Below are 24,601 nucleotides of genomic sequence, written 5' to 3'. Positions count from 1 at the left end.
TCATCAAGTCCTGCCCATCTGGCCTCCCAACCTGAGCTCTACTATAGCCACTTGGCCTCTTGGCCATTCCGCAAATGTCCCCAAAACACTTCTGCCCCAGGACCCTTGAACTTGCTGTTCTGGCTCCAATGTTTGCATGATTTGTTTTCTTACCTCCTGCAGGTCTTTGCTGAAATGCCCCCTTCTTGGCCCTCTGTTTAGGCCTGCAACATCTGCTGTATCCTACATATATGTCCTGGTCCCTGGTCTGACCTTTCTCCCATCCTTAGCACTTAGCATTGTGTCATGTACTAAGTTACAGATGGACCACGTGAAAGTTCCAGAGGGGAGGAATGCTTGTCTACTTTGCTCACTGATGTGTCCCAGATACCTGAAATGGTACTGGAAAGAAAACATTCATTCATTCATCGTTGAATGAATAGGCAGCTGGATGGATGGCGGGCTGACAATGAATGAATGACAGGGGTTCTCCCTGTCAGGACAACACTGCAACCTGCCATGTGAATTGATGGGTGTGAGACCCTGGCTTTGCTTGGCTGCCCTGCTTGGCTGTGTGACCCAGAGTGGATGGTTCCCCCTCTCTGATCCTCTTCCTCGGGCCTGTGAGAGCGGCAGTGTGGCACAGTGGATGGATTATTACAGGCCAGGCAGGAGGCACATCCTCTGGGGTGGGGCGTCAGGTGGGCTGTTCTCTCTCCCTGCCTGTCTGCCAAGCTGGCAGGTGGGAAGAGGTGGAGAAAAAGATACTGAACCTCCTGCCTGGCGCCGGGCATGCAGGAAGCACCCAGGAAATAGGGGGCTCCCCAAAGCCCAGACAGGCCAGGCCTGTGTAGGAAGGAGGAGATGTGGAATGGGATATCTTTGGCAACCCCGGCCAACGGGCTGGCAGGGCTGTGCTGCGTCTCCAGATCCTCGGCCTGCAGCTGGGCTGGCGGATACCCTCGGGGTAATCCTCAGACTTTCCTCTCCCCGTGCAGTGTTCATCTGTAGCTTCATGGTGGCTGCCCCCATCTTTGGCTACCTGGGTGACCGCTTCAACAGAAAGGTGATCCTCAGCTGTGGCATCTTCTTCTGGTCGACCGTCACCTTCTGCAGCTCCTTCATCCCGCAGCAGGTGAGGCCTGGCCCTTGGGGGTTGGGGTGGGGATTAGGGGAGGTGTAGTAGCCAGGCTGCAACCTGTGTGGGTCTAGACCAGGGGGTGGGGTGGAAGTGCAGCTCTGTGGCCTGCATGTCAGTCAGCAACATCCTGGGGCAGGAAGGCAGGGGAACCTCAGATATTTTCATCAACCAGCCTTGCAGGGTGGGTCTGCTCCATGGGAGCTGCAGCCCTGGGCCACTTCCTAACTCAGCCTTTCTTCCTTTTGTAAAAAGAATGATCTTTTTAATTTTAATTCGTTTCTTTTACTTGCATGTCAGAGCTATATAGAAAGGGAGAGATGGAGAGAGAGGTCTTCCATCTGCTGGTTTACTTCCCCAAATGGTTGCAATGGCCAGAGTTGGGCCAGTCAGACATTGGGAGCCAGGAGATTTTCCAGGTCTGCCATGTGGGTGCAGGATTGCAGGAAATTTCAGCCATCCTCCCCACTGCTTTCCCAGGTCACAAGCAGGGAGCTGGGTCGGAAGTAGAGCAGCAGGAGCATGAATCAATGTCCATATGTAATGTTGGTGCTTGAAAGGGGAGGATTAGCCCTCTACAGCACCAGCCAGGACCTGATTTATTTCTTTGCTTATTGCACTTAAAAGGCAGAGAGACAGAGATCACAAGAGAGACTGCTCACGTTCAGGTTCACCTCCTCTCCCCTAGGATCTGCCATGGGTGGGGCTGGGCCAGGCTGAAGCCAGCAGCCATAACATGGGTGAGCAGGTTTCTCATCCCACATGGGTGGCAGGGACCTAAGAACCTGAGGCCTCACTGCTGCCTCCTGGGCAGGAAGCAGAGTGGGCAGGATTTGAACTAGGCACTGGATCTGGGCTGCAAGAGTTCCCAGGGAGCATCCTAACTCCGCAGCCATTCTGACTCTGAGCTGGCCTCTCTGGTTGGGGAACAAGTCTGGCCCAGGAGTGGGGACCCTGGGTTTGAGTCCTGGCTCTGTCGTTCCCTGGCTGTGTGATTCCACCCGAGTTACTGGGCCCTCTGTGGATCAGGTTTAGTTTGCTCTTTGAAGACCAGCCAGCTCCTTGCATGCTGGCTCCAGGTGCTGGAAGGCAAATGCTGGTTCACACAGAGGCTCCTCATTTGACTTCCATGGGCCTGCATTTCAATGGCCCAATCTGTGGCCTCCTTGGCTTTGTGACTTGAGGAAACTTCCCAACCCTCTCTGAGCTCCAGTTTCCTTCCTGTCAGAACAGAGAGGCTGCCACTCAGCTCACAGGTCTCTTGTGACAATGTTCAGACCCCAGCACGTGGCAGGTGTGTGACTAATGATCATTCCTGGTCTGTTTGCTAAAGAGACCTGTTCCTGGGACGGGGTGAGGCTCTCATTGTGAGGGGCAGGCAAGTGCACAGTAGACAGTCACAGCGAAGCTAAGAGAGGTGGGGGAAGCCAGCGAGAGGACCAGGATGTGTCCTCTAGGCACTTGCTGCTGGGCTCTGTTATTTGGGGTACCCAGGTTTGAGGGTGGCAAGAAGTACATCCCAAGTACTCAGGATCCCCACTGAGGAGAGAGCAGTCTCTTGGGGAGGACTTCCTGGAGGAGGCAGTGTGTGAGCTGGGCAGGCAGGATTGAACTAAGTGGCCTACCTTGGTGAAGACCGTGTGGGCAGTGTGTTGGGCTGCAGACAGAGGCAGGGCGTGGACCGCAGCCTTGGAGAGCCTTGCACACTGCGTCGGGGGCCTGGGTGTCCTCCCAGGTCTTTACTGAGCCCTGGGGAAGTCAGCAGAAGAACAGTGGGAGGAGTGGGGACCAGAGGAGGTCAGGAGCAGCTTTCTGAAAAGTTCAGGCCCACCCCAGGGAGAGCCAGGTACAGCCTGGCGGCCACAGGAAAAAACAACTAATTGGACCGAAAGCGTCCAGAGTGCCCTGGCCGCCTCCTGTCCTTGGTCAGGACCCTGATTTCTGGTCCCTAGGTTAGCTTTTAGGACGGATTAGTGAGTCCAGGACCATGAAGCCTGGGCTGGAATCCCTGCTGGGTTGGGGAGAGACACAAGAAGGCAGAGAGAGAAGCAGATGCTTCCCCCACCCCACCCCCACTGTGAATCCATCGATTCACGCAGTCGCAGTCCAAGTCCCATGGGAGTTTTTGGTGGCCCTTGGCAGTGCGATTCTGCAGTTAATTTGGCAGGAAAAGCATCCAGGAACAGCGAAGAACACTGCAAAATGTCACCATGGAAGGGGATTTGCCCAATCAGCTCTCCAAACACAATTCTCCAACAGCTGGGGGAACAGACCGAGATTCAGGAACTGGGGTCCTGGTTTCTATGGGGATTTAGTGTAGGATGAAAGTTGCAGCTTAAAATAAGTGGTTTGGGACCGACTATCCATCCAGCATGATCTGGCTTTAAAGGCAGACTGCAAAGATAAACGCCAGTTAGGTGACAGCAAAGCAAACCACCAGCTCTACTAGTCCAGGACATTTGTGGAAATCAACAAGGAAAAGACCAAGAAGTCAAGTGCAAAGATGAACAGCAAGGGTGGTTATAGGAAATTCCAGGAGGGAATGCCCACGCGGTCCATAAACCTCCCCGGCAATCGGTGAAATGCAAATTACATCAACAATGCTGTCCCATTTCACACTCCTTGGTTTGGCAGCAATTACAAAGGCTGACATAAGCGAGTGTTATTAAAGCTGTGGGGAATCAGGACTCAAGTGCGGCTGGTGGGAGTGGAAATTGGTGGAGCCTCTTTGGGGTGCCAGAACAGAACAGCAGGATTTTGTAGGATCCTCATGGCTCATACCCCGCAGCCCAGCCTGTGACTTCCGGGGCGAGTCCTAAGAGAGGGAGTCCAGCTCCTGGATGTGTGCCAGGGCACTTCAGCAAGTACATAGAAAATGGAATGAAAAGTTTATTTTCCTGCAAAACGTCTTTGAGATCCATGCACAGGTTTTTGTTATACCCCCTTCTTTTTTCCCTTGAGCTCTTTGAAGACTTTTCATATGCATGGATTTTGAATTTGTTTTGGCACCAAACTCTTGATCTTTTAATTCTTTTTTTTTTTTTTTCCCTGGGAGCAAGCATTTAGTCTGATTGTTATGGAGTCCATTCTTTACTCCAGTTTCTGGCTGGATACTGGCAGGGAGGCAGCAGTGATGGCTCAGGCAAGTGGCTTCCTGCCACCCACGTTGGAAAACCTGGATTGTGTGTCCAGGTCTTAACGTTGACCCACCCCACGGTTTTCCTGGTGGGCATCTAGAGAGTGACCTAGCAGGTGGCAGCACTACCCCCCCACCCCCATGTGCCTCTCTGTTGCTCAAACGAGCACAGTGTAAAAGTGGAATTGTATTTGCCACCAATGTTTTCAACTATGCAATACAGCGCTGTGCTGCACCCAAAGCGAAAGCGATCTCTTGGACTGTGTCTGGACCCTCACAGGTGGATGCAGCATCTTTACTGCAGGTGCTGGACCATGAAGGTCTGACCAGAATGTGTGTTAAAAGCCAGCGTTGATGGCTTTTAACAAGGCAGAAATGCAGTGGCAGGGAGGAGGATAGGGATGGAGGACACAAGTTGTGAAAGATGCAGGGAGAGATTCTTTCAGACTCACTTTAGAGAAGCACACACAGGATATGATATGATGTTTGCTGGTATATAAGTGGGCCACTCCCGGCAGAAGTGGCTTCCCAACCAACCACAGCCTGGCAGGTGCCTGGGGGTGGGCTGGGTGCTCACAGGAGACCGGCAGAGAGGGAGACACGTCTTCCCCCACCTCCACATGCAACAACAAGCATCAAATTTGAGATGATTTGCATGATTTGGGGATACAGGAGACTTTCCCAAACGACATGTGTAAGCCAGAAGCCATGGAGCTGGCAATGCGCGTGTTTGACAGCTTCCCATTCAGCCACCTGCAGCCTCTGCAGGGAAAAACACTGCAAACAAAGAGGCTGGTGCACATTTAGGCTTCAACTCCTGCGGTGGAAGATGCTGAGAAACATGAATGTAAAACAACAAACAAAACACCTAAAACCAAAAAACCAAATGGCCCAATAGAAAAGCAGGCAGAAGCCATGGGTGGGCAGAAGATTCCTGGGGAAGGAAACAGGCGAGGAACTCGTGGAGGTCCAGGAGCTGGGGAATGGGGAGCTGTGTGAGAGGCAGGCAGTAGGGGAGCAGAGACCTGGGCCAGGGATGGATATGGGCGATGCTGGCCAGATGGGTGGCCAGGGTGAGCCCGGGGAAGGATGACCAGCCTGAGTTCTCAGGCCCCATTGCAGATGGGCAGACAGAGGCTGGGTTGGTGGTGGGGGCAGGTTCATGTCAAAGGGGCAGCTCCACCCTTCCCTGCTCAGCCAGGCTTTGTCCATGGATGTGGTAGTGATGGTGTGGAGGGGCTCAGCTCACTGGGTTGACTTCCCTGCTCCCTGCCTGGGGAGGGAGGGGTCACACAGTGGGTATGTATGTGTAGGGGGGTCAGATCCAGAGAGGAGGTACCCCTTTTTGGGGCAGGCCCAGCCTGTGATCCCAAGGCTGATGGGGACAGAGGCATCAGTTCAAGCCATACCACTCTTGACTTGGGAGAGGTCAGTGCCATGCTAGCAATGGGCTAAATGTTCTTCAGACCCACTCTACAGAGGGGGCACACTGAGGCCCAGAGAAGCTCGAGTTTGGATGTTGGATGCTGCAGGTCGGACTAGGAACAGAGGCTAAGGCTGGGGAGGAGAAGGAGTGGGGCCTCGCCAGCATCCCCTTGCCTTGTGCCCGCAGTACTTCTGGCTGCTTGTCCTGTCCCGGGGTCTGGTGGGCATCGGCGAGGCCAGCTACTCCACTATTGCACCCACCATCATCGGCGATCTCTTCACCAAGAACACGCGCACACTCATGCTGACCGTCTTCTACTTTGCCATCCCACTGGGCAGGTGAGAAGTCCTCAGGGTGGGAAGACGGACAGGGTTCCTCATCGTTCTGCCTACCCCTTGGGTCTGGCCCAGGCTGATGCCACTGGCTGACTAAATATGCAGGCAGTTGGCCTTGGAGCTGCCCCCTGACCAGCAGGCAGTGTGGTGGGGCCGGGTGACCTGGCGTGTAGACTCAGCCTGGACTAACGTAGGTTGTGTTTCCCCACAGCGGCCTGGGCTACATCACCGGCTCCAGTGTGAAGCAGGCGGCTGGAGACTGGCACTGGGCCTTGCGGGTAAAGCCTGGGTCCCCTCCCGTGAGGCCACCCTGACTTCAGCCCTAGCCAGGGTTTCCTAAAGAGTTAGCACAGGCCTGAGCCCCGCCAAGACAAGGGCTTCTGCCCTGGCTCGCTCTCAGTCTCCACTGAGGTGTCAGGGAGCTGGACCCAAGCCCACTGCTCTTGGCGTTGGATTCGGCCCCCTTGGGAGTCCCCGGTTGGGTGGATGAAGGATTCTCTCTGGGCACAGGCAGACCAGGAAATTCCAGGACCACTCCCAGCCCTGGCACTGTGTTAGCCTGAGGCCAGGGCCAGACCTCTACATGGCGTAGCAGTGAGGAGGGGAGGTGTGTGTGTGGGGGGGAGCGCTCTGCAGCCACTTCCTGTCCCGCCAGAGGCAGGTATGGGGCAGGTTACCAAGGCCCCAGGACAGCACAGTAATCACAGGAAACAGAGATCCCCAGTCCCTCAGAGCAGCGGAAGCTTAAGACAAAGTGTTTTTTCCTCAAAAGCAGGAAGGAAGCAGCCTCCGTGGAATCTAGGGGTGGGAGAGGACCTCCCCCAACCAGGGGTTCCCAGGAGGGTGGGGTGGGGTTAGATTTCACAAGGGGTGGAGTCTGGGATGGCCCTCTCCCTTCCAGAGAGAGACCTATAGGCTGCAGAAACTGTCCCTGATGTGGAGCAGGACATGGGGCCTGTGAGCTCTGTCCTGGTGAGATGTGTCTGCTCCATAAGCTGGGAGCTTGGTACTTGGTCAGTCCCTGCCCAGACCCCAGGCCGGGGAGCTTCCCAGCACCAGGTTACTTGGGCAGGACAGGCATCAGGCTCCTAGACCCTGGGGTTCACTGTTTCACGTGTCTGTCCACCCACTGACTGCCTTCATCTGTTCTCTGTCATGAGTCCGTCTGTCTGTCCACCTGCCCTTCCATCCCTCCGCCCATTCACCACTCATCTCTTCGGCCCTGCTCCCTCCGTCCACCCCCCGCCTCCCTTCTGCCTGTCAATCTTCCCAGGTCCCTTCCCTCTGGACAGTCTGCTTCCAGCACTCCCCATAAGCCCTTTCCTGTCCTCAGCCCCAGGAACACTGCCCAGTGGTCCCGTGGTGGAAAGCTGAGTGGATGCCCACCCAGAGAAGAGGCCCAGGGCTCTGAGAGGGCCTGGCATGCCCAGGGTGCTGCTGGTGTGGCAGGGTCATCACTAGCCTCGGCCCTGGTGTCCTCACCTCGTGCTCCTTGGCCCACCAGGTGTCCCCCATCCTGGGCATGATCACAGGAACCCTGATCCTTGTGCTGGTCCCAGCCACCAAGAGGGGCCATGCAGACCAGCTTGGAGGGCAGCTCAAGGTTCGGACCTCATGGCTCCGGGACATGAGGGCCCTCATCCGGAAGTGAGTGGCACCCAGGGGCCGGGTGGGAAGGGCTGGTCACCTTCATAGATCCTGGGAGGGAGGGCATTGCAGGATACTCTGTCCATTGGGGAGGGGCAGGGGAGGCGGCTGGAGGGCCACGTTCAGTGTCATCACTCGGCTCCTCCTTCCCCAGCCGTAGCTACGTCTTCTCGTCCCTTGCCACGTCGGCCGTGTCCTTCGCCACAGGCGCCCTGGGCATGTGGATCCCACTCTATCTGCACCGTGCCCAGGTTGTGCAGAAAACAGCAGAGACCTGCAGCAGCCCTCCCTGTGGGGCCAAAGACAGGTGGGCCAGTGGATGGTGGTGCAGGAGACTAGATGGGACAGCCCCTGTGGCTCCCCGAGCCCCAACCTGTGCCCCTCTGTCCTCTGTCCCCACAGCCTCATCTTTGGGGCCATCACCTGCTTCACGGGCTTCCTGGGTGTGGTCACGGGTGCAGGAGCCACACGCTGGTGCCGCCTGCGGACGCAGCGAGCCGACCCGCTGGTGTGCGCCGTGGGCATGCTGGGCTCTGCCATCTTCATCTGCCTGATCTTTGTGGCCGCTAAAAGCAGCATCGTGGGTGCCTACGTGAGTGCAGTATGGAGCTGTGCCAGACATGTCAGGTGGGGTAGCTCAGCTGGACCTGGCCAGTGGGGGGCAGTGAGGCCCCTGGGCCCCTGACCCTTGGCTGCCAGGTCCTGTGGTAGTAAGTCATGATGTTTCTGGAGCCACTGCTTGTCCTGATAGTGGTGAGGGGAGGAGACGGGGAGGTGGGAGGCTTTGGGGGCAGGGCACTGGAAGGTGGAGGGGCCCCCAGTGATGGTGGCTCTGTCCTGTGTCAACAGATCTGTATCTTTGTTGGGGAGACACTGCTGTTTTCTAACTGGGCCATCACCGCGGACATCCTCATGGTAAGCCAGGCAGGCTGGAGTGGACTCGTGCCCACGGGGGCCTCGTGGTGTGGGGGATTGGAGGAGGCTGGAGGAGGTGGGACAGAGATCAGAGGTTTTGGGGTATGGACCAGGGCAGGCCCTGAGACACGAGAGCTGAGCAGGCGAATGGGATGGGATGTGGGGGCTGGGCATGCCTCAAGGCTCAGGTTTGTGGCTGGGAGGCTGGCAGTGCCAGGCTGGCACAGAGGTGGTGCTGCCAGCCAACAAGCCTCCCCCCTCGCTGGGTGTCTGAGCCCCTACCAATCCGCGTCTCCCAGCTCCACCCTGGTCCCAGGCAAGCCTGTGGCTGGGCTGGGCAGACAGAGGCAGTCTTCACGGGGCCAACAAAGGGCTCCAGACCCACTGGCCAGAGGCACAAAGCACTCTGTCTGGGGATGGGAGCAGTGAGGGAGGAGCTGGAGGGATTGGGGGCCAGCTCGTGGCAGTCTGGGGTGGACATGGCGTTTGCTTCTGCCCTCCAGGGAGAAGGGCAGGGCGGCTGGAGGTGCTGGGCAGACAGGATTCCCTGGGGTCTGCCTGGAGCCAGCCAGAGGCAGGGGCAGAATGGGGTCACCGTGCAGGCCCTGGGGTGAAGGGAGGAGCAAGTGTGTTGGTATCCAGTGCCCTTCCCCTCCCCCCACTGCAGAGGCAGCCCTGACAGCCACTTGACAGGGTCTGGGTCCCAGGGAAATCTGTCCCAGTTTATTAAGTATCACAGCCATGTGACTAATTAGTGCTGCAAACGGGGCCATGCTGCCTCATCGGATTCAGGTCTCTTCCAGCCCCTTCAGACATCCCAAGAGAGTGCCATGTGGGCACTGCTGCCCTTACATGCTGTCTGCAAAGGCATCTGCCCTGGATACACATGGTGCAGCCCAGTGGGGTCTGGCATCAGAGGCTGGGGGCACTCTGGGACCTGTCCCCACCTTGCTGGCCTTTCTTAGGGAGAAAACCAAGAGGAGGCTTTAGCTCACGGGAGGTGTGGGTCAGAGGCAGTGTTCTGGTCCCGGAGCTGCCTGGGATGCTGTGGTTGTGTGGGCCTCCCTGTCTCTAGGCCCATGGTCAAGTGCACAAACAGAGGAAGAGGGTGAGCTGGGTGCAAAAGGTGGCAGGAGCTTGGCCAAAGTCCCGAGGCTCAAGGAGGCGTGCTGAGGCTGCCCCAACTGGAGCCCATTGGTGACTCCAAATGATTCTCCCCTTTACAGGATGGGGGTCCTCCTGGCAGGAGAGGGCTAGAGGGGGCAGAGTCCAGGATTGCAATAGAACCGAGAGCAGAGGGCAGGGCTGGGGGCTCCCACAGTCTGGGCAGGGGTGAGCACTGGCTCCTCCCTCCCTGACCCATGTCTCTCCACAGTACGTGGTCATCCCCACCCGTCGGGCCACTGCTGTGGCCTTGCAGAGCTTCACCTCCCACCTGCTGGGGGATGCGGGAAGCCCCTACCTCATTGGCTTTGTGAGTAGCCTGGTACGGGGAGTTTGGGCGGTGGTGGGTGGAAGTTTCAGGATGGGCGAGGACATTCAGCTCTGACCCCTTGCATCCTCCCAGATTTCCGACCTGATCCGTCAGAGCACCAAGGACTCCCCGCTCTGGGAGTTCCTGAGCCTGGGCTATGCGCTCATGCTTTGCCCCTTCGTGGTGGTCCTGGGGGGCATGTTCTTCCTTGCCACCGCGCTCTTCTTTCTCAGCGACCGTGCCAAGGCTGAGCAGCAGTGAGTGGGGCCAGGGAATGGGGAGCAGGGTGGGTGTCCAGCGGCAGCACCTTGGCCTCCTGGCTCACAAGCCCGTGTCATAGCCAGGCCATCAGGTGCCATGGTTTTCTCTCCCAACTCATGGTTTTTGCAGCAGCACCCCCAAATCCCTCCCTTTCTTTCCTTCTTGTTTTCTGACTTCTTTCTCCTCTTTTCTCTTCTCTCTCTCTCCTCCTCTCCCCACCCCTGGGCTCCCCCACCTCCCCCTGGGGCTGACGAGGTCCCTGCCCAGCACCTCCGCTCCGTCGGCCCCCATGATGCCACGCACCAGAGCCGTGCCCGGGCCCAGCCCCCGCTGATGCACCATCCTGATCCCAGCCCGTCTTTCCCCCAGGGCGAACCAGCTAGCCATGCCGCCTGCATCCATCAAAGTCTAAGGCGGTGAGTGCTCTGGGAGGGAAGGGCTGGGCTACTGGGGGCCTGAAGTTACTGACAGCTGTGAAAGCTGGAGCAGCCTCTTCCCGTAACCCTGCGGCCCCTCCTCCCTCCAAGGTCAGGGCTGCCCTAGCCAGGAACTCCCAGTTGTTTGGACTCTGTCCTCCCAAGTCCTCTTGAAGGCGCCAAGGGCCCACACCTACTTGGCTGTCCTTGGAGCCTGGGGGTGTCTAGCTTTCCAGTAAGGGTTAGGGAAGAGTGGCCCTGAACTGCCTCCTCTAACCTGCACCCCTTTCCCCAGGTGCTGCTGGGACCATGAGGACCCCACACTCCTACCTGCCCTGGGAGGACCTGCTGGGCTTTCCCAGGGCCTCCTGCGGGCCCCATGGCAAGGGTCCCGCCCTGTTCGGCTGCGGACTGCCGAGTGGCCCTGGCTGCAAGAGCTCTCAGTTAACCAGGATGGTTATGTGTGCTGGAGCCACACAGCCGGACGGACTGCTGGCTTTGGGTCTGGGTCCCAGAGCCCCTGGAGCCAAAGATGGCTTTCAGTGGGATCTTCAGGAGAGGCTGGCCTGCTGCCAGCCTCGGGCAAGTCCCTGCCCTCCCCAGAGCGTGGGGCCAGGGGACTGGACTTCCCCATACAGATCGCTGGCCAAGGGACTCTATGCAGATGGGAAGACACACAGGACCATGGAGCACACGGGGAAGGGTTGAGGGCCCAGGACCCAGGGTGGAGGTTCAGCTGCTGAGGCCTCCCTACCCTGGTGCAGGAAGCTGGACGCTCAGCAGGCAAATGGAGCTAGTATTAGTCAGTTGTCTCAGCTTCCCTGGCCAGCTCTCAGCCTACAGGGTAGGTGAAGCCCCAGTGTCAGCTATATACCACCCAGACCCCAGGTGAGAGCAGTACCCCCTGCCTGGCCCATGGCCTCAATAGCACCTTCCCTGTGCCCCCAACAACTCGATGCCAGGAGCCCACCGCTTCCCCTAGGCTGAGCCAAACTTTTCCCAAGGGCAGGGCCGAGGGGACCATTGCTAGAATGGTCAGGACTCTGGCTGTGGGAGGAAGTGGCTCTCTCTCCAGCTTCCTGCCAGAGAATGTGCTTCATGGAGGCCCACGTGGAAGGGCCAACACCCCCAGCCACCTCCACCCAATCGCCGGCTGCTGTAGCTGCTGCTGCACATGGACACACCCCACGACTTCCCCAGCTAGCAGACGCTGCGGGCCAGGCCTTCACCTCGCTCCCATCTGCACCCACCCAGACCCTTAGGCCGCAGAGCCACGTACCAGGGTGCAGCTGCCAAGCTCTCACCAGCCCCCCGCTCTACACTTTTGCTGCCGCAAGGTGGTTCTGGTCTAGGGGTGCCCTTGTGGCCACAAGACCCCCAACAACTGGCTTGGACAGTGCTCTTTGCCCCTTAGCAACTGGCCAGCTGTGACTTCAGTGGTGTGCAAGCTAGTGCCCACCCCCTTCCCATCCTCCACCTTGCCATGCTCTGGGGTGCCCTGGGGGCCTGACAAGCAGGTAGGGGTCGGGTGGTGGCCCCCACCTCTGCCTTGGCCTTGGCTGGGGCCCCAGCGATGTTTTCTTGTTGTACAAGAACCAGGTCCAAGTGTTGCCTCCTCTTCCTTCCGGAAGCCAAACTGCTCCTTTATTTTTTAGAGCTGCTCATTGTGAATCTCAGAGTCTTAAGAGAAGCCAAATATATTCCTCGTCAATGGAGAAATAAACTTATTTAAATCAAGCCTATAGCTCGCGTGGCACAGCAGCTGGGGAGCCACCATGCCCTGCACTACCCGGCTGCCAACAAACCCTCACCAGGCAAAGCCGGCTGGGGCCACAGACTGCGGCCTGTTTATTAAAATTACAGTGAAAAAATAGGTGTCTCTGGGGTGGGTGGTGTCTGCGCTTGGGGCACTCAGGCTTTCACCTTCTTCTTCTTGGCCCCAAACTGGAACAGGAGGGGGCCCCTGGTGGCCAACGACAGCCTGGCCTTCTTCCGTGGCAGGGGCGACAGGGGAGACTTGCCTAAGACCCTCTTCTTGGGAAGGGGCTTCAGATGTGGCTTCTCAGCTACAGGCTCTGCCAGGGAGGTGGGGATGGCTTCGCTGACCTGGGCTGCTTTTGGGGTTTGCTGCTTCTGCTGTTTTGGTGTCTTAGCAGGGCTGTCACTGGGGACCGGACTCTTGGCAGGAGGTGTGCCGTTGACCTGGGCCTGAGCTGGGAGCTTGGCCTTCACCTTCTTCCTCTTCTTGCCCGTGCTGGGGGGCAGGTCTGCGGCAGTGGCTGCAGGCGAGGGTGCCTCCTGGGCCATGTCCTCAGCCTTGCGTTTCTTTCGCTTCTTGGTCTCCGGCAGGAATCCCTTTTTCTTCTGCTTCATGCTGATGGGACTCTGGGGGATGCTGGGGACTTTCTTGGTGTCCTCCTTCTCCAGCTTGGGGCGCCTGGGGGAAATGAGCAAGGTTAGGGAGCATCCACCCAGGAAGGAGTCATTGCTCCCTAATGCTGTGGGAGGCAGCCAGCCCCAAAGCTCCCACGCCAGCACACATGGCAACAGGAGGGTCCTAGTGTGGGGACTTACTGAGCTCCCAGGTACTTCATGGCCTGCCAGTACAGGTCTTGGAGACGGCTGGAGGTGTTTGCGTGCTCCCCCTGCTGCAAATTCTCAGTCATTTTCTGCTGCTGGCTCTGCAGCACGCCCAGGAGCCCGGTGAGGTCCACGGTCAGCTTCTGCAGAGGCAAGAAATGGGGATGGAGCTGTAACAACAAGGACATACGGCCTTCCCCTGGAACTTAGGCTCCTCAGCTGTTGCTTCTGCAAAGTCTGCTTCTTTTTCAACTTGGGGAGCAAAGAAGAATCTTCTGTTAGCCTCCCCTTTGGTGGTGGCCCTGGTCTGCCACACTATGAGGGCATCAAACTTTGGGGGATACCTGAGCCCCTACACACATGGCACAGGCTTTTTCTGAGATGGTAACTTCTAGGACCCTACTTCCCAGCCCTGCCAGCACCTGGCCAAGCACTTGGGCTTTGGCCTCACTCCTGCAACCATCTCACCCCCACAGGCCCCAGTTCAGCTCCAGCCTCCCCTTCCACAGACTCTCAACTCCATACACCTCCTGCTCTGGCCTTGCCCCACCAAGTTATCAGGAACAGTCAGCTGGCCTGGGTTCACCTTGTTGCTGATGGTCCGGAGGATACTATTCAGCAGTTCCAAGGATGATGCCTCCCTCTGGTGCTCTGGCTTGGTCTGTGGCGTCCCCAGGGCCTGCAGGTTCTGAAGAGAATGGGGTCACTTTCTGGCACCCCAACTCTGAGAGCGAAAGATGACAGCCAAAGGGAGCAGTGTCCCCGGGAACAAGCCCACAGCTCCCTGCAGAGGCCTAGGGCCGCAGAGACCCTTCCTCTGCCTGGCCATTACCTTGGCAGCCTGTGCCATCACGCCACTTATCAGCTGCTCCCACTCTGCGTCCTCAAAGCACACCTTCAGCTCTGAGATGCACAGGCTCTTCTGCAGTAGTTGGCAGGCCTGGACCTGTGGCAGGGACAACACTATCACTGGAGTCTGAGGTACCTGATAAGGTCCTGGTGTCCCAGGCAGTCTACAAGGAACTGCGGCTGTGTGTTGCTGGATGGGTCAGGGGAACTAGGCCTGAGGTGGAACCTTGGGCCTAGGGCAGATGGGAAGTGGGAGATTCAGTCAGGCCCCAGGTGGAGCGAAGGGGCCTGCCAGGTGTCCCTTACCTGGTTGTGGGGCCGTGTTGGACCTGCTATGTGCTGCACCATGATGGGGACCAGGTTCTTGCAGATCATCTGGGGAACGACAGGAGCTGTGAGGTGGGGCGTGGGCTGGGCAAGGGAGCACATGGGTGGGTTTCCTAGGTGGTAGGGACACTCACTGGATGGCGTGAGAAGAGACAGAGGAACATGGGGATGGTGAGTGGGCTGTTGCGCTTGGTCAGAAAGGAGCTCAGTGCAGCTGAGTAGGCTGAGGTGACGCGCATCAAGTCCAAGCAGCTGGTGATCTGGATCCAGGGAGAGGGGGTAAGAGTCCAAGAACAGCCCAGGCCCAGGGAGAACAGGGTAAGACTGAGTACAGCCCAGGCCTAGCCTGCTCCGGGGCCCCTCCCACCCACCTGTGGGTCCTTGGAGCTGCTCTCAGGGACGGCCTTTTGCTTCTTCTGCCTCTTCTTTGGCACGCTCTTTGGGGCAGGGTTCATCTTTAGCACCCGGAGCAGGTAGAGGGAGGCATTGAAGTAGTAGAAGGCAATGGAGGAATCAGTCTGGCGGCTGGCCTGCTGCACCAGCTGCTCCAGCTGTGCATGCACAGCATCTGCACGGGCACCCACGCCCTGGCAGCATTGCCGGGTCCGGAACAGGTTCTCACTGTGGGAGGAAGGCAGAGTTGATCACCACACACCCACCCTGCCCAGCAGAGACAACCAGAAGAGGGTCCTCCAGTCCCATGTCACAGAAAAGAAACCCAGAGTGAAGATGGGATTTGGTCCAGGCTGCAGAGGTTTGGGGTAAAAGTCCTGTGCTGTCTCTCACCACATGCCAGAAACCCCAACTTGGCCCATATCCCCATCTGCACTCCTCTCCTGGGGCCAGTGTGCTAAGGACTCTGCATGATGTGCAAGGCTGGGGACATGGTGGGGACTGCAGGAGGGACACTTGCACACGTGTGACCTGGGGTCAGCATGGACTGTAGGGGGGCACGCTGGTAGCCACCCTCTGTTCCCTGGGGCCCTCTGGCTTCTTCATACAGAAGATCCATGATCTAGCACTGATGCCAGCAGCCGCCTCTGGCCTATGGCACAGCCCTCCCCAGGCCAGAATGCCTGCTGAAAGCCCTTCTGTGGCCCCTGGCACCTCTGCTGCCCTAGGATGCTGTTTCGCCCACCCTGTGTGCTCCCACTGCCCCCAGGGCTCCTCACGGCAGTCACATGATAGCTGGTGAGGGCCCAGCTGACACTAAGTGTTGGGGCTATGGATCAAACCTGGGAGCCCCAGCAGGCCCACTTGCCCCGGCATGCTCACGTTAAGATGCGGGCTGTCTTGTGCAGCAGGTCGCGTTCCTGCTTGCTGCCACCGCTGCTGCGCCGGATGATACTCAGCAGTGGCTCGATGAGCTCCAGGATCAGGGCGTTCTTGGGATGCTTGCTCACCAGCACCTCAATCAGATCCAGCACCTGCAGCCGGCAGCAGGGTCAGCCCAAGTCCAGCCTGGGGCAGGGGGTAAGGGGCTGGGGGGTGGGCAGCTGCTCACGCGAATCTGGAAGTCCCACCGCAGCGCCTTCTCCTTCTGTAGCTTCATCTTTTCGTCCTGCCGTGCCTGGATGCGCAGCTTCTGCTCAGCGAAGAGACTGGCAAGGTTCTTGTCCAGCGCCATCATGGCCTCATCATCCAGCTCCTCCCCGTCGTCCTCACTGTCCCCTTCACCCTGAGGGGCAGAGTCATCAGCTTGGACTCAGAGGCCAGCGGGCAGATGCCCACCCACTTCCTGTCCCCTGCCCGGCCCCAGCTCACCAGTGCCTTCCCGGCCCGCAGCACCTCCATCAGCTGCTCACGGAAACCTGGGTCCACATCCTTGTCGCGTTCTTCCTCACTCTCCTCATCTTCCTCCTCCTCACCCTCGCTATCAGAGTTCTTGTTCTCATCATCCTTGTCTTTGCCCTGCAGGGGCCAGGGCCACAGTGTCACCCTCTCCACTGCCCTGGGCCTCCCACACATCCCCGCCCCCATGGGGATCTCTGCATTCCTCACTTGCTCCTCAGCAGCATCATCGGTCACCACCACGTTGTCTTCTGCATCCTGGCTGCTCTCAGGGTTCACCACCTAGGATGAGTCCCGGGACGCTGTCATGGCCCGACACCCTCAAAGCACTGTGTCTCTTGGGCCCCCTGATAAGCTCCACCCAGGAGATACCCCACGACAGATGGGCACGGCAGCACAGAACACTTCTGGTCAGGGGGTTGCATTTCCCAAGGGCCTCAACTTACAACCAGGATCAACTCCAGGGCCCGGTGGGTCAGGTGGGAGCAGATATGGCCAAACACGTTGCGGGCGACCCGGCGCATCAGGTGGCTGGGCTTCGACAGCAGAGTTAGCAGGATTTCCACCATCACCTCCACCCATGGAGGCTCCTCAGAGTCTGCAGGTGGGGAGAGCGCTGAGCTGGGACAGGCCCTGCCTTACCCCAGGTCCCTTTAGTACTTTTAGAGTCCTCCCCCACCTCCCCCGTCTCTTAGCCCAAGAGCTGTGACCCACTGGTGGCCTTGGCTCGGGGTTGCTGGGCTGTCTCCTCCATGCTCTTCTTGATGCAGGCCTGGATGTCCCCAAGGAGATCACAGCTCTCTGCAGGGCTCTGTGAGCAAGGCAGGATGGTCAGCGGCACGGGGAAGACACCTGGCCCCCACTGAGTCAGGTGAGGGGGTGTCAGCAGGGGTCCCCAAGCAAGCACTCTCCCACACCTCTGCTATTGTGAGGGGACCCGCAGGAACTCAGTAATCACAGCTGCCTGACACCCAGACAGGCACAGCTGGCAAGGGCCACCAGAAAGAGCACAGGCCCCCAGGCTCCTAACCCTAGGTCGTGCCCGAATACCTGGCTGGACATTACATACAACTGTGCACTGGCTACTGACTTAAGCCTGCCTCATCAGGACGGCCAAGGTGATAGGCACAAGACTGTCCACCCGCCCCGAAGGCAGGCCTTTATGACTCAGTGGGTAGCTCCAACACTTACACCAGGGATCAGGAAGCCCAGGACCTGGCCACAGCCTCCACCCCCAAGGCTGGGTGCTTAGTCAGGGCCCGGTCCTCTGAGCTGCCCCCTCAGGCTATGGGTGTAACAGTCTCCTCTCCCCCAGGTCAGTGAGGGGATCTACGCCCATCCTAGGGGCACGGTGGCTGGACTTCACCCACACGATGGGCACTAAGGCTGGCCTCTTAGTGCCCAGTCTAGAAGCTAAAACCACAGCCCAGCAGCAACCAGGAAGCCAGGGTGCTAAAGACCTGACTGAAGTGACCATGGGAAATGCCTCGGGTGACCCGAGGGAAACATCTGGGCTCCAAGTCAAGAAGCAATCACGGGGGTCAGAGATGCTGCCAGCACTGAACATGCAACATGGAGGAAAGGGCCTCAGGGACTTGTGAGAAGGGGATGGAGTTCCAGCACACGATACAGTGAGGGTCATATGCCCCTGTGAGGCAACACTCCAGCTCAGTGTGGCTGAGAGGAACACACAAGATAGGACTGCAGGGGCCAGCATTGACGGGTGAGGCCAGAATCCCAAATCACAGCAGTCCTGGCTGGCTCAGGTGCTTGGGCCCCTGCACCCACAGGGCAGACCTAGGTGGAGCTCCACGTTCCTGGCTTTGGCCTGGTCACTGTGGCCATTCAGGGAGTGAACTAGCAGCTGGAAGGTCTTTCTTTCCCTCCTCTGTCTCTCTTTCAAATAAATAACTTTAGACTAAAAATAAACACAATAACCAAAGCCCAGGACCTCATTTCTTACTGGTAGGGGATGGGGCCTCCCTCCCATCTGTTCCCTCACACCACCAGCTTGATCAGCAAGGTACACCTATGAAACTATGTGGAAGGGCTCAGCCAATGGAGGATTTTTACCTGGGCTCTGGCTCAACCCAGGATGGGATCCCTAGGAGACTGCCCCACTTTAACTCCCTCAGCCCCATCTCGTGTCACTCAGGCAGCTCCAGGCTTTCAAGGCCTCACACAACATGTGGCTCACAGCCCCTCCCTCCCTTCCAAGCCACCATACCTTGAAGAGGTTGATGCCTACAAGGAGCAGCAGGTGATGGAAGGCAGTGGCCTTGGCCTCTGAGGAACGGGCCTCCAGCTCCTTCAGGGTCTGCAGCATCCTTGGGGATGAGGAAAAAAAAGGGCATGGCCTCAAGCCACTCTGCCAGTCACACGCAGGTGTCCTGCCCGCCCCATGGGCATCCCAGTCTCTCACTGGTCCCAGGCCTCGCGCTGCTGCGTTGTGAAGGGCGTCACAGGGGTCACGTTGCGGTTTTGGTTCAACAGTGTGTTGGCCAACTGTAACAGGCGGTGGGTCCAGAGCTGCCCGCCCAGAGCTTGGGCTGCTGCCTCCCGGACAGGCGAACTGAGGGCCTGCAGCAAGCTGCACAAGCAGTGGAGTGAGATCACAGGGCTTGGCTGGGCAAGTCACCTCCTTCCCCACCGCAGGGCTTACACTGGGACTGCTGGGCCCCTCTGCTGTGGCTCCTACTAATAGGGTGGGGTCAAAACCATCCCCACTCCTAACCAATGCTCACCTGAAGAAGCCATCGCTTATGATCTCTCGGTCCCGGGCCTCCAAGGGCACGGAGAACTGATGCTTTGTTTCAGGGATCTGAGCTACGGGCTTCTTTGTTTTAAAGAATGAGTGGAATAAGCAAAACCTGGGCCGGAAGGAGAGCAAAATGTGTTATCTTAGCACAGCCATGTTTATTTTCATGTCTATTCGAAATACAAAAGATAAAGAGACATCTTCCATGTGCTGGCTCATCCTCCAAATGGCCACAACAGCCAGGCTTGGGCCAAGCTGGAGCCAGGAGCCTCATCCAAGTTTCCTACTTGAGTGGCAGAGAATGCTGTGGCAGGAAACCGGATCAGAAACAGAGTACCTAAGACAACAGCCTCTGATACAGGCTACGGCATTCCTGTGGGTCACTGAGCCATTGTGTCCCACCAAGCGTGTATCCCCCAACCCTGGGGAAGGCAGCCCCATGGCAGTAAGCATCCTGCCTGGGGCACAGTCCAAACCAGCAAGAGGCCAAGGCCCCTGAGCACAACTCTCACCTGGCCAACTGGTTGATCATGGCCTCATCCTTCTCCTGGACCATGTGGTCTATCATGCTGACCAAACGATGGATGATCCACTTCCGCAGCCGGAACACGGCTCGTCCAGGCCTGGAGGGGGGTGGGAGTTGACAGTCAAGGTTTCAGGAAATGTGTGGAGATGGCATAAAATGGGGCACCACTTGGCCTCACTGTGAGAGGTAACCAAGGCCCCCCTGCCCTGATCACCAGCCCGTGAGGACCTCAAGGCTGCCTTTGAAAGCTGAGGCACCTCCTCTCTTCCGTGGTCCTGAGCCCCGGGCACCCCTGTGGGCCCACTCACATGGAGGGTGTAGCTTTCCAGGCTTTCTTCTGGACGCCGGTGCTGAAGTCAACCAAGGAGTCCAGCTTGGGCTGGATAAACATCTCCTGCAACCAGGCCACGTAGCCCTGCAGAGCCCGAGGGCTCAGGAACCTCGTGACGTGCCAGAAGGTGGGAATGGCAGGGAGGCCCTGGTTGGTGATGGATGTGAGATCCACTAGCACAGCAAGCTGCTTCTCGGGGTCATCCCGACTTCCCTCCAGGAAGGTGACCACCAACTTGGTCAGCTCAGGAAGAAACTTGAACTTGTTCTGGACCTGAAAGAGTCAGGTATGGGGGGCAGGGGAGATGGAGACCCAACCCAAACAGCCTCTTCCACTATAGGCTAAACCAGATCCGAGGCCTTTATATACTGGCCCAGAGCCGGGACTCCACAACTTCACCACTTCCGTCGGCAGTCAAGGCCTCCTAAAGCCTGACCTGTGCCCCACCCCCACCTAGCTTCTGTAGGTGGGATCAGCTGCTTTTCTGGTGATGTAGGACAGAGGAGGGAGGGTTAAGAATCAAGACTATACTGGGCCCACCCTCCTACACTGGCTTGTTGTCTGTGACTCTTGGTCCAGACAACTGGCCCAACTCCCAGTCAGTGGGCAGGTGCAGCAGCCCCCTGGGATGGGCCACTTGGGTTTGAGTTTTATACACAAGGACAATGAAACACAGAAAAGCCTGAACATAGCTTCTCAGAGTCATGGGATCATGCAAGGTGCGGACATGGGCTACCTTTTCCATGCTTGCCCATAGCTGTGGCTCTGTTTGTGTGAATCTGGCTCCACACCCAGGAAGCCAGGACTCTCAAGAGGTGAGGGGCTGCTGGCAGTTCATTTCACCCAGAGGGCAGTGACCCTAGGTCCCAGGCCCCTACCTGGCCGAAGCCTCCGAGGGCCCTGCTTCAACCACACAGGAGTGTACCCACCTGTGACGTGACCATATGTTCCCCCAGAAGCCGAGCCAGGTCTCCCCGCAACACCAGCTGCAGCTGCTCCTTGGACAGCAGGGGCAAGGCTGTGCCCAGCAAGTAGAAGCACATATAGCTAAGGGAAGATGCAGAACACAGCCTGGTCAGAACCCTGGCTGGACCCTAGGAAGATGCCCACTCATCCGAATTCCTCTCCTCCCCGCTCCCCTGGCAGAGAAACCCAGGGATACACGCACTTGACTGGCCACAGCTGTTTCTGCAGCAGCCCCTGTTCCACGACCTGCTTCCAGAACTGAGGGAACTTGTCCTCCTCCAGCGCCAGCCGCAGCATGCCCAGGGCCACAGGCGGCAGCTTCTGCTCCTTTTTCACGCTGGCAGCGGCCCGCCGCAGCACTTCCACCAGCCTGCAGCGGGCAGAGGGCAGGCATGGCTCAGGGCCTGACACGCAGGACACCCCAAGGGGGTGTGGCATATATGTCTAAGGGGGTAAGTGCTCCACCTGCTCCCCCATACCTGGGGAGATTCTCATCAGAGAAGAGGTTGACCGAACCCATCGCCTTCTGCAGCTTGGCTGGCGCCTTCTTCCGGGCCAAGAGGAATAGTTCCAGGTGCTCGGGCGAGCTGAGTATCACATCCAGGTCGGTGCTGAGCACCTTGGGCAGCAGCCCTTGCCACAAATTGTCTGGCACCTGTGAGCAAGAGGACCCCAGCGCCCCCAGCGGCCTCAGTCTCCTTGCAGCTGTGCTCTGCTCCCCAGGTCTGGCCACTGGCACACAACCCATCAGAGCGGGGGATGGCCACTGGCTACCCCGCTGGCCTCAGGCGTTCCAGCTCCCAGAATCTGGGCTTGTAACAGACACCCTGATGCTACCTGCCCTGTGAACCCTCCTTGAGCCATTTCTGACATACAGCTTCCAGACCTGTTTCCTGGGTAGGGCAGGGATGAACCACAAGGGGCCCTGCATTGAGCAGAACAATGGCAAACCTTTGTATTGCCTGGCTACACCCAGGGCTCTGTTTCAGACCTGTGCTGCACAGGAAGCAAGCCCCCGCAATAACAGAGCATAATGGCTGGGCAGTCTTGCCTAATGGTTAAACCTTGCTAGTCTATGCTGGGGTTTTAGGGTCTGATGGCTCAGGTGATGGGGCCCCTAAAACCCACATGAAGCCACCGGAATGGAGTGCCTGGCTCCCCACCTAGTCCCAGCCGCTGTTGCAGACAACTAGGGGCTGCATCAGAGGAAAAGAACTCTACTTAAAAACAAACCAAACACTAAACTAACCTGTAACGAAAGTGCTTTAAAAGCATGAAACACACCAAGTTTCACAACTTAATGACAAAAAGAGTGGAAAAAAATTTCAACTTTTCACATAGGCCAGAAGCTTCAATGAGCTTTAGACAATGTTATCAACCTACACCAATTACTTTCTAGGCTTCTCAACAGAGTAACTAAAAGATTACAGTCTGTATAATCTTTATACCTGGGACTTCAGACAGCTCGCAGAAAATGGGATTAAAAGGTGAGTTTATGGGCCCAGCTCCAATTCTAATCCCTGTTTTCCATCCAGCTCCCTGCTTGTGGCCTGGGAGAGTTGAGGATGGCCCAAAGCCTTGGGACCGTGCACCTGCCTAGCAGACCCGGAAAGAAGCTGCTGGCTCCTGGCTGGCTCAGCTCTGGTCATTGTGGCCCCTTGGGGAGTGAATCAGAGGATGGGAGATCTTCCTTTCTTGTCTCTCCTCTCTGTATATCTGACTTTCCAATAAAAAACAAATTAAAAAAAAAAAAATTTAATTTTTTGATGCAAAATTTTAAAAAATCCATACATGTGAATATGTGAGGGGTTAAAAGTTCACAGAAATATGTAATCAGAAAACTACACATAATTACATTTTTACATTAATTTTCATCTTATCTTCCTTGAACTAATTTTTAATGGTTTATTTACTTACTTCAAAGAAGAATTAGGGAGGTTTTCCATCCAATGGTTCCCTCTGCAAAGGCTGGGGCTAGGCCAGTATGAAGCCAGGAACTTCATCTGGGTCACCCATGTCAACAGCAGAGGCCCAAGCAGCTGGGCTGCCCTCCACTGCTTTTACTAGGTCATCAGAAGGGAGCGTCACAGCCGGGACTTTAACTGGCATCTGTATCAGATGCCGGCGTCACAGGCAGCAGGGTAACGTGCTGCGCTACTGTCAGCTTGCAAACTTTTCTTTTCTAAAAAGCAGAGATTTCCTACAGCTGGTTCACTCTCCAGCCAGGGCTGGGTCAGGCAGGAGCCAGGCACTTGGCAGCATTTCTGGGCACAGTAGCAGGAATCAGACATGAAGAGGAGCAGCTGGGACTGGCGCCAGGCCTCTGATGTGGGACAATGGCATCGCCAGTGGTGGTTAAATCCATGCTGCCATACCACCAGCCCCCTACCTGAAAACCTCCCTAACAGCCCCTCACGCTCCTACAATAAGAGTGCAGAGAAGCCGTACCTCAGACAGGATGTCCACCAGGGCCCTCCGGGGCTGCTCCTGCAGGTGGTTGTGGTGCTGGGCCAGGGCCTGCAGCAGCTTCACGCACTCCAGCAGCGCCTCCAAGTCCTGAAACCCGCAGAGAATGTGTATGAGTGGGACCCACTGGCTCCCGGAACCTACCACTCCCACAGTGGACCCCCAGAGTTCTCACCTTCACCAGCCGGCCTGACTGGAAGAGGGCGAGCACCCCAAACAGGTTTCCAAAGAGACTGGATCTCATTGTGGCCTGCAAAAAGGATTTAAGGCACAAGTGAGCCAGGCCCATCCCTGCGTCCTGGTGTGTGGAGCCCCTCCTACCCACCCTCACCCCCGGCTGTGTCGCTCACCTTGGTCAAGGAATCCAGCTTGTATTTCTCTTGGATCTGCTGCAGGATGCTTAACAAGGGGATGTCTTCAAAAGACTGTAAGAGCTAGAGAGAGAACGCGGGGCTCGGGGAGTGGCCCTGTCACACACACCAACCTTCTGGGTTCCCTACCCTCACCCCAAAATCCTCCCTGAAGCCCCTCACACGCCCCAGACCCCTGCCTCTCCACCTTTGACAACAGCTACCCCGGCTTCTAGACTTCTCCCCGCCTACTCCCGAAAGGAGAATCCCATTCAAGTTCCTCCCAGCATCCCGGGCGCATCCCATCAGCTCAGCGTCCCCGGCGCATCCCAAACCCCATCACTCCCAGCAAGTGAGCCCCCCCCCCCCGCCCCGCCGACCCCCGCATCCCCCAGGCCTGCCAATGCACGGACCATGTCGGGATCTGGCTGCAGCCCCACTGTGCCCACCCCACTGTGCAGGCAGGCCCCGCTCCCAGCTGCCCCCTCACCTGGGCCAGGGCCAGGCTGTAGCACGGCCGAGCATGTTCGCGCATCATCCCGAGCCCAGTGATGAGGCGCTTCAGGGCGTACTTCATTTCCGACCCCTGTGAAGGCAGAGCCGTGGCCAGCGGTCAGCGGCGACGAGTCCGCCTGCCCTGGCTACCACGTGCATCCCCCGCGCAGCCCCGTCCCACACCAGCCATACCTCCGGCCTGGCCCGTAGGTATTCCAGCAACTTCTCCGTGGCCTCCAGCCGCGTCTGCTGCTCCATCTTGGCGATGTCCCAAAACAAGTCCAGGAACTCGCGGCTGTGCTCCAGCAGGCCGCGGCGGTCGGCCTCCGTCACCTCCTCCCAAGACATGCGATCGGCGAGCTCCTGTTCCTCCATCTCCGCCATGATCTCGGAACACGTGTGCTCGACCGACAGACGGCAGCTTCCAGGTCAAGC

The 24,601-nt window shown here is 57.8% G+C and overlaps 2 protein-coding genes across 3 annotated transcripts in view; one reads left to right on the top strand and one right to left on the bottom strand.

Annotated features, from left to right (window-relative positions):
* SPNS2 (sphingolipid transporter 2) overlaps window positions 1-12,231 on the top strand; it is a 32,455-nt gene extending 20,224 nt beyond the window's left edge. The window contains exons 3-13 of the mRNA XM_041000727.1: window positions 978-1,114; window positions 5,866-6,017; window positions 6,226-6,292; window positions 7,519-7,661; window positions 7,816-7,968; window positions 8,064-8,253; window positions 8,511-8,576; window positions 9,952-10,050; window positions 10,144-10,307; window positions 10,681-10,727; window positions 11,023-12,231. Coding sequence (XP_040856661.1) covers window positions 978-1,114; window positions 5,866-6,017; window positions 6,226-6,292; window positions 7,519-7,661; window positions 7,816-7,968; window positions 8,064-8,253; window positions 8,511-8,576; window positions 9,952-10,050; window positions 10,144-10,307; window positions 10,681-10,723 — 1,214 coding nt within the window. The 3' untranslated portion in view covers window positions 10,724-10,727; window positions 11,023-12,231. The remainder of the gene's footprint in view (window positions 1-977; window positions 1,115-5,865; window positions 6,018-6,225; window positions 6,293-7,518; window positions 7,662-7,815; window positions 7,969-8,063; window positions 8,254-8,510; window positions 8,577-9,951; window positions 10,051-10,143; window positions 10,308-10,680; window positions 10,728-11,022) is intronic.
* Window positions 12,232-12,335: 104 nt separating this feature from the next.
* Window positions 12,336-24,552, bottom strand: MYBBP1A (MYB binding protein 1a). 2 transcript variants are annotated; one of them, XM_041000726.1, is made up of 27 exons: window positions 24,359-24,552; window positions 24,162-24,257; window positions 23,672-23,755; window positions 23,497-23,571; window positions 23,304-23,411; window positions 21,335-21,510; window positions 21,058-21,225; window positions 20,819-20,936; window positions 19,867-20,162; window positions 19,545-19,655; window positions 19,019-19,144; window positions 18,697-18,864; window positions 18,502-18,601; window positions 16,989-17,085; window positions 16,721-16,872; window positions 16,476-16,556; window positions 16,248-16,394; window positions 15,988-16,161; window positions 15,759-15,910; window positions 14,855-15,104; window positions 14,618-14,743; window positions 14,463-14,531; window positions 14,140-14,247; window positions 13,894-13,995; window positions 13,302-13,450; window positions 12,651-13,164; window positions 12,336-12,407 (listed from the first exon to the last, which is right to left on the bottom strand). In XM_041000726.1, exons 1-27 carry the CDS (start codon window positions 24,548-24,550, stop codon window positions 12,372-12,374), a joined length of 3,975 nt encoding a protein of 1,324 aa, XP_040856660.1. In that variant the 5' UTR covers window positions 24,551-24,552; the 3' UTR covers window positions 12,336-12,371. The 2 variants fall into 2 exon arrangements, with proteins under 2 accessions (XP_040856660.1, XP_040856658.1); XM_041000724.1 differs by having other exon boundaries at window positions 12,336-13,164; window positions 14,140-14,253.
* Between the last annotated feature and the right edge of the window lie 49 nt (window positions 24,553-24,601).

The sequence above is a fragment of the Ochotona curzoniae genome, unplaced genomic scaffold (genome assembly GCF_017591425.1).
Source record: "Ochotona curzoniae isolate NIBS_2020 unplaced genomic scaffold, NIBS_Ocur_1.0 scaffold_2453, whole genome shotgun sequence".
NCBI lineage: Eukaryota > Metazoa > Chordata > Mammalia > Lagomorpha > Ochotonidae > Ochotona > Ochotona curzoniae.
This window is presented reverse-complemented; position numbering and strand designations above follow the sequence as displayed.